This window comes from Crocodylus porosus, unplaced genomic scaffold (genome assembly GCF_001723895.1).
Source record: "Crocodylus porosus isolate Cpor-Errol unplaced genomic scaffold, CroPor_comp1, whole genome shotgun sequence".
Taxonomy (NCBI): domain Eukaryota; kingdom Metazoa; phylum Chordata; order Crocodylia; family Crocodylidae; genus Crocodylus; species Crocodylus porosus.
In genome coordinates, this window is record NW_017728945.1 from 862,965 (window position 1) to 871,682 (window position 8,718).

The 8,718-nt window shown below is 47.4% G+C and overlaps 1 protein-coding gene across 1 annotated transcript; it reads right to left on the reverse strand.

Annotated features, from left to right (window-relative positions):
• Positions 1-3,751: 3,751 nt before the first annotated feature.
• LOC109320556 (E3 ubiquitin-protein ligase RNF167-like) lies at positions 3,752-5,666 on the reverse strand. Its single transcript, XM_019550694.1, has one exon. It carries the CDS (start codon positions 5,362-5,364, stop codon positions 4,360-4,362), a length of 1,005 nt encoding a protein of 334 aa, XP_019406239.1. The 5' UTR covers positions 5,365-5,666; the 3' UTR covers positions 3,752-4,359.
• Positions 5,667-8,718: the final 3,052 nt, after the last annotated feature.

The following is an 8,718-nucleotide window of genomic DNA, read 5'->3' on the forward strand; positions in this document are numbered from 1 at the left end:
TGCGGGGTGTCTGGCAACATCTCATAGTGGTGTCTTTTGGGAGCAAAGGACTGGTGCAGAAGGCTTATGAAGCTGGTAGGGCAATGCCAGCATTATAGGGGAGAGGAGAGAGTAGGGAGAAGCCTTGCAGCTATGCAAGGGAAGGCACTGAAGTAGTAACATCTGGAAAACTGAGCCTGTGGATCTTGGACTCGCCTCTTTTCGACTGAGCGTGTGGGGGGGGGAGCTGGGATGACTGGGAGTGTTATAAATGAGGCCAAGTCCTTGAACTAGCAGCTGGGTGAATTGTTTCATCCCATGCTACCTCCATTCACACTCTTCACACTGATAAAGGCTAATAGAGGGGGAAAAAAACAATCCAAGGATGGATTTCCAGGAAAAACTGTTTTTTGCCAGCTATAGTTTTTAATGACGTCCGAGAAAAGCCACAGAGCCCAAATCTACCCCTGAAGCAGCTGGGGTTCTCTCTGGGCTGAATTTGGGTCTCTGCGGAGCAAGGAGTAGTTTGTTTGGCCCCTTGTCACGAAGAAATCCACCATCGCCAGGGGATGGGGAATCCGTCGTTCCCATTAGGGAGTCCTGGAAAATGCACGGCTTTTCCGAGCCTGAACTTTCTCTGACTCTCAGCCCATTGACGCACGCCCATGGTCCCGGCAGCAAGGAAGCTAGCCGGCAAGGAAATGGCACTTGCCTTTCGTCTCGCAGAGTTCTTTTAAAGACTTGAATAAATGTTTACACAATAACGCTCCTCAGGCACCACGCACCTGCTCTAATTAAAAGCAATTTGTTTCCTGGAGCTCTTATTATTCCTGCGGTGGGAATCCCCGCTGCTTTCGCAGAGACCGGGCTCTAACAAATCTCTGTCCAATTCTGCCCGTGCGCGCCTTGAGCTCTTCCAACAAGAGCCCCCAAGACAGGCCCGTAAATAATCTTTAGGGCCACATTGGGAAGGGCTTCTGGGGAGCTTTAGTAAAATATTTGGACTATAAACCTCCTCCAGGAGGGAGTGGAGGCTAAAAGGAAGAGCCTGTCAGGAGCATTTTTTGGCTTATAACATACTCATAAAATTTAAGAAATATTGGTGTTTGGCCAGTGAATTCCTCTTGCGGTGCGTGCTAACACTTGCTACGGAGAACATCACGGAGCTGCAGATCCACCTTAAGGTCTCCTGGTAGCCCCTGTCCTTGGGGAGTGAGTGCCCCACACCCATTTGTACTTAAAGACAAGTTGGTATCAGTGTTGGTTAGACTTTGCTTTCATCGAGTTCAGTAGGATTAGAGCTGGAACTGTGCACATGCTCCAGGAAGTCGTACCAAAGGAGTTTGGGCACTTCCTCATCCCTCCTCTGCAGGGCCAGACACAGGTACGGGCAAACTGAGCGGCTGCCTGAAGCCTGGAAACGGTAATTTTTTTGTCCAATAATAATAATAATAATATTATTCTCATCATCATCATCACCACCACCACCTCTGGTGAAGTGGGGGCTGATACTGAAAGTTTGCCCGGGGCTGCCAGGAAGGTGCTGCTCCTCTGCCACGCTGTACTGACTACTTCCAGGATTGCTTGGGGCTCAGTTCATCACAACCTTGCACTTTGCACAGTCACGGATGCAAAATGTTGCCATTCTGCTATGGTAGCATTTTATTTAGGGATCTCAACTCGGAATAGCAGGCAAAAATAAACTGAGCCCATTGATGGAGCGCTTGGTGAAAAGCAAGGAGGCTTTGTGACCTAACTCAAGGGCTGTCTTAAGGAGACTGAAGTCTCTGCTCATGGCAGGAGGTAGTTTAGAGCTGGGATTTCAAGAGGCATTGGGATAAGACTCAGATGCGGGGAAGTTAGTCCAGCTGCTTGGGTTGACACGAGGCAGCATTACTGGGGACGCAGCCTTCACGGACGGGTCAGGCTCAGCTTTTGCTCCACGCAGTTTTTTATGTATGCCTCACTGACCAAAGCCGAAGCAATTCGGATTCTAATTAAATGCACATCATTCAGCCAGGGCCATTGCCGTGGTCATTTCTTCAGCTCTGGTGACGGATGCTGGCAATTAAATCAACAGTGTTGCTCCTCTTTTACATTCATCCTTTCATTCTCCCTCCATTATCAGAGCCAGAGCCATGGTAATTAAGGTCATTTTTTCTTTTTCCTTTTTTTTTTTGCTTTGGGAATCATTTAAAGCTGAACAGAGCCTGAGCTAATAGTCAAAAGGCTTTTCAGCTCTGATGGGGAAAAATGATTGCAGGCCCTCCCTTTCAGACTGAAGCCTTCTGGAGTGGCCCTCAGCAGAGACTTCCAATCTGCCTTCAAGTGGACACGTCAGGATGAAGCTCAGCAAGTGCCTTTCTTTCCCTTAATCAAGCTCTTCATCTTGTGCCTTCCGAGAAGAGTTAGAGCCCATCTCAAGTCTGCCTTTTTGCTTCTGCCTAATGACCTTCAATTCAGCTCTTTGCATGGCCCCGGCACACGGCTGCATAAAGCAGACTAGGGCAGGTGCACTGGAGTGGAGATGGGCCGGTGTGAACACAACCGGTTATTACGCCTGTCTAATTTGTTTTGCTAAACCCGAGTGTCTCCGCAGCACCACATTTTTCGCTTATTAAGGATGAACCTTCAGAGGGTATTTTTGCTGCACCTTCACAGAAGGTGGAAGGTTCCACTCGTTAGATCTTTTGATGGGGAAAAAAAGGGCGACAATGAAGCCTGATCATTCAAAGAGGTGTGTTAAGTGTGGCACTTCAACCACAGCAATTCAAAGCATGTCAATGGTTCAGTTTAAACAAGAACCTTAACTGCTAAAGGTGTGCCAGGTTGGTGACACGCTGCATTAGCCTACGTAGCCACAAAAAATATTCTGCTGAAGAATGGCAATGTAGATATTAAGCTCCTTGATTATAGAGGTGTAGCAGGGTGGCGGGGCACCTGGGGCACAGGGGCAGTGGCGACTTCTGGTTTCTACCAAAATAGCGATGTGATTGCTTGGCTGCTGGCAGCAGCTGGCTCCTGCGTTGGTTGCCATCCTGTCCTGGTTATACCACTGCCTGGTTAACTGGCACCCTGATAGCTAGTCAGGGCAGTTGAGTTAAGTCCACCTATCTGTGAACTGTGTAGACAGGCAGAGGTAGGAGGAGGGGGTAGAGATCACAGCACCAAGCCTGGTGCCTATGGCTATACGCACCCACTGTGGGTTTGTCTCGTTGATGATGGCAGAGCTCAAATGACTTTTCTACCTTTGCAGCCCCATTTAAATCAATGGGAAGGTTTCAGGGATGATTTGGAAGGTGGGTCCTAGACCAGAATGTGAGTTGGGGGAGGAATAGGAGAAAGTGATAAAGAAATGGATGCACTGGGTGCATTTACATGTGCTCTTCAATGTGTGTTAGCCTATTTTAATGTGCATTAAAGTGTCACAAGAAAACCGGCCACTTTTGCTAATGTACATTAAAATAGGCTAATGCGCCTTTGTCTTGTGCCTCACTATGGAGGTACTAAATTTAATGTGCATTAGCAAAAGCATATTCATGAACGCGTAGATGTGCCCGCCGAGAACCAAGTAAGTGGAGTATGTTTGACTGGTCACTACTTCTTTGTGCCTTTTTATTCCCATTCCTGTAGGATGGCGGTAAGGATATTTGCTGCTTTGGGTGCTCTCACTGGACAGTGCCTCTTAGTTTTACCCTATAAAAGCCAAGCATAATTCATATTCATAATAGTTTATTGTTGTTTGTTCATTTGAGGAAGACGATCTGATGGACAATTTGTAAAAGTTGCTCAAAAAATTGAGCTGGTCTCTGACTTATTTTAATTTTCCCCAGTGTAGCAAAACTTTACATTTCACAGGCTGATAGCTGAATGCTCATTCTACCGAATTAAAATTCATGCTAAAAGTTCCCCAGCAAAACCAGTCTGGAATAGGAAGTACTTTGAGAAGCAGAGGAGCTGGTGATAACTTCAAGGCAGTTTGCCTTCGAGCTTGACAACTGCTATCTCATGCCAGTGCTGTTTAAGATATTCTGATAGCCAGGTTGGGCTGGGTTGGGTTTAACTTTCATTCATCTTGTCTGGACGTTGCTTGCCTGCAGGAGACCTGGATTTGCTCTAGTGTCCAAGAGAGGCAGAAGAAAGGAAGTGCATTTGGTGTTCAGTTGGTCTCAGTCTTCCTTCCCTGTTCCTCCATTTCTGGGTGTGTTTCTGAACCCACGCTGAGCTAAAGGCTTGCCAGTAAATTTTGACTGGAGCTGGAGTTAAGAAGGTGCTGGGACGGGGTGGGGGAATAAAGGAAGAGGAAGCCAAGAAGGCAGGGTCACCTCATTTTGGTGATATTAGTCGGACATGAGTTTGACCTTCCCAGGAGCAGATCAGTTACTCTCTGTTGTATCCCTCTTCCTCACTGTGGTTCTCCTCCTCCCCCTCTCTGTGTCCCTCTGTGTCCAAGTCAGGGGTCTCAGCTGTCAAAATCACCCTTTGCATACAGAATGGGCATGTCTTATTCCTGGATTGGATGAAGTGCCACAGGTCTATGCATTTGCTGTGATAGCCATGGGAACAGGACAGGATCTTCAGTAGGTCTCCTTTCTTGTATGGCTCCAGGCAGATGGCACACTCTGTGTATTTGACTCCTCTGTTAAACCTGTTAGTGGACAAGTCCTTCCGTTGTTCCTCATTCAGCTGCTTTCTCCTTGTCCTCCAATACTGGTACCTCCTCACGTATTTCACAATGATCAAGATGCCTGTCGTTATGGTGAGCAGGATGGTAATTGCCCTGCAGAGAGGCCGTATTTGGCTATGGGAGCAGTGTCCCAGAAACCGTATCCGACACCTGCAAGCACAGGGGCAGGAGTTCCCAGGAGCATCCATCCAGGTGAAGTGGTGATATTCAGGGACCAAGGTGATATGAGCTCCCTTGCCAGCGTGGCAGATCTTGCTCAGGAGCTTGGAGGTGGTTCCTCCAGTGAAGACAGATGGTGTCTCAGTCTGCTGCCTGATCTCTTCAATGTCAGTCACCATATCCGCAAGGGCTCGTGAGTTCACATTGTACACGATGGCAGCTCGATACCCAGCTTGTTGAGTGTGGAAAACCTTGGCCCCAAAAGTGCAGTTGGGCCTGCGGATAAGTAGGATGTCGTTCCTGGAAGAATTGCTGGATGTTGCTGGGCTTTCCATAGGATGACATGCATTTGCAGGCATTGCCTCGATCAGATAACCTATCATCCCTCTTCTTGGGAGTGGAGGTCCAAAGAGTGCAGGGAGAGCCATAAAATCTTGGCTGGTGCAGCTGCGGTTGTAAACAGCATGGAGAAAGGTTTCTCCATCGAGTACCTGTCCAAACAACAGGAATAGAGCAACCATGTGGATAGGACACCACATGCTGATTAGCGGTGGAGACTTCTTGGTTGCAACCGCTGGCTTGGGTCTTGTCTAGAAGGAAGTTCTGGCTTTAGGGGCCTTGGTTGGTACCAGCCAAATAAAGGTGACTACTGGATCTTCCATGAGTCGGGACAGACCAGAGATTTTCCAGGCAGTGACAGCAGAGGGACTTTGCAGGTGTGTAGACTGCGCTGACTTATTCCTGAAGCCCTTGAGTATGTGACTGCGGTTTCCTTTGTTGGATGGCCTGATCTGTGTGGACCCAGCCGATCCTCAGCTTCTGCTTCCAGCGGCCAGGTTGGAAATTGTGACCTCATTGTGACCTTGCGGGTCCTTGTGACCTCGTTGCCTTGCTCTGCGCTCCTTCGACTCGGACATACCTCCATCTTTGTCGTCGCATACCTCCCTCCCCATCTTTGCTCTCTTCTCTTTTGCTTTCTTCTTCTCTGTGAACTACTCATGAAAATTTCCCACTTTCTCATTTTTTTTTTTTGATAGAGTGCCAGGAATTTCTAGTAGGAAGCTGATACAGAGAAAGTGGAACTGTTAGGACCATCCCCATCTGCTCACGAGTGGAGATCCAAACTCGTCTCGTGTTGAAGGAAGCCGGAGGGAATTACCGGCTCTGTTTCTGTAGAATCGGGGGGCTCAGAAAGGCTGTGCTTCTTCTCTTTTCAAACTGTGGGACTTCTTATTCCCAAGGTAAATCATACTCAGCAGTGAGATGTAGTTATGTATTTGCTGCAGATGTATCTACAGGCCGTATTGGAGCTGTCCATATGTATTATGGGAGATTGTCAGGTTTTTTGAGGCAGGGACTATCTAGGTAAATGAGATTGGGACGGTAGGTGGGCACAGAAAAGCCAAGTGACTTGTCTGGTTTCACATAGCATGCTGAAGGTGGAGTTAAGGGTAAAATTTGGCAGGTTTCCCAAGTCCACATCCATTGCTCTGCTGGCTGTGCAGTCCTTGTAGCTCCATACAGCAGTGCTGTCTGGCCCAGCCTTAAGCTGCAGGAGTTTGCATCTGCGAGTTGCAGAAGATTTGTTGTTCAAGTAGACGGTCTCTGAAGAATTGACCACTGTTTCTGTCCCATTCAGGAGAGTTCTGAGTCCCATACATTCATATGCATTTAAGCAATACTGTTCTCACTTTATATCCCTTGCATGCAGCCAGTGTAAGCTTTCGGACCTGACAGCGGGGCTACGTAGAATCATAGACACCATAGAAAATTAGGGTTCAAGGGACCTCAGGAGGTGACGTCTAGTCCGACTCCCTGCTCCAAGCAGGACCAGCCCCAGCTACATCATCCCAGCCAAAGCTTTGTCTAGCTGGGTCTTCAAAACCCCCAAGGATGGAGAATCCACCACCTCTCTGGGGAGCCTGCTCCAGTGTTTTACTACCCTCCTAGTGAGAAAATTCTTCCTAATACCTAACATAAGCTTCCCTTGCTGCAACTTGAGCCCATTGCTCCTTCTGTCATCTGCGACCACTGAGAACAGTCCAGCTCCATCCTTTTTGGATCCCCCCTGCAGGGAATTGAAGGCTGCTGTTAAATCCCCTCTGTCTCCTCTGCTCTGGACTAAATAAACCCAGTCTTTCCTCAGAAGTGTTCCTCAGGGTTTGAATTACACTTTGATTTTTTGGGGGGGGGTGGGGAGGAGCAGGCTGCAAAAAAATTAAATTGGTTCATTGATTAACAAGTCCACCTAAGTCTGATCAGAAACACCCCCCCCCCCCCGATTATGATTTTCAAATCTTACAGGGGGACCGCTCGTCTCTTATGGGGGGGCTTATTCCCCGAACTCCCTCTTAATTAGGTCTTTCTACCTAACCAGGCAAAGGAAGAAGCTCATGCAGAACTGAATGTTGAGAGGCTGGGGAATGAATTTTCAAATGTCCCAAATATATTCCTCTTCCTCTCAAAGATGCATGGTATTGCCATTCAACTTTTATTGCACCAGCCAGCAATATGACTAGTCCTAGCGGTGTACTGGGTTTTGGACCTGGGAAGAAAGCGCTGTGAGGGTCTTTCCCACCATGCTTTAAGACCAAGTCTACACTGGTGGTGAACACGAAATCCCTTCTTTCTTGAAGACTGGCTTTATGAACAGAGATGTGTACTATTAGAAAATAGTGTTTTGATCCAGTCCTCTTGGAAGTAGCTTGAAACATCTGAGATCTACTGCTTGCTCAGGGCACCCCTGCAAGCAGGGCTGGAATACTAGGATATCTGTTCTCAGCACGTATTTGTGGCCCCAATGTACTGAGGAGCAAAGTTGCACAGCTAGGACACAAGGTCAGGGGGTGATTCCAGGGGGAAAGACAGTGAATAGAATTGATTACAATTGAATAGCCGTATCTTGCTTCCTGGTACCCTGGATTACAGTGTAGTTTCAGTGGAGTTACTCTGGGTTTATACCCATGTAAATAAGAGCTGGATTCAATCCATAGACTGGACCCTACCTTTGAGCCAGTCACCTACACTAACACTGTTGCCAGCTATGAGCTTATGCTCTGTAGCTTGATAGAAAGCGACATCTAAATAGTAGTTCTGAGCTTGTGTGCTCCGAGCAGGGGATTTTTGTGAGCCAAACTATTTTTGTTTTAAAGCACTGATCCCATTTCCTTGTTCTTAAGCAGCTTCAATCCATCTTAGTGCATTACAGAAACGGTGTTGATTGTTCTACTGTATTGAATAATAACAATTTGTACTTTAAAGATTACCCCAGAGAACTATATTCATGGCTTAGCTGTACCACACTTTCCTGAATGCAAAGGGACCTTGGGGTAACTTGATTTGTTACAGTGCTTAAAAACTTTTCTTGGCGGTGCGGATGATGCCAACAAGTAGGAGTGGACCAAAAAGATGGGAATTTGAACACGCGGAAAAAGAGGAGAAAAAGAGTGTAGACTGGCTACAGGTAAAAAGACTTGGCTCTGGAAATTCAGGAACAGGGTGGCAGGGAGGGAGATGTCCCTGGAAAACGAAAAGGGTTAAAAAATGGAGTTTTTAAGGAATGGAGAGAAGGAGGAGAGAGAAACAAGCCCTGGGGGCATTTAGAGGAAAGGGGGAAATGCCAGCTGCATCTCTCAGGGTACCCTAATGCCAATGCTTCCTTCTCTTCCTACCTCTAATTCTCTAATTAGTTTTAGTAAAACGGAATAACGTTGTTGGGCCCAGCAGTGCCTGTTTCTTCAGTCCTTCAGAGAGCCTTGGCAGATGCTTTCTAAAGGTAAAATTGAGGGTGGCTGTGCTGTGCCCTAAGATAAGCTTCATTCCTTCAAAGCATACGAGGCCGGGGGTTGTCTCCCCGGTTCATCTAAGCAGCAGTGGAATTTCATTAAGAAAAA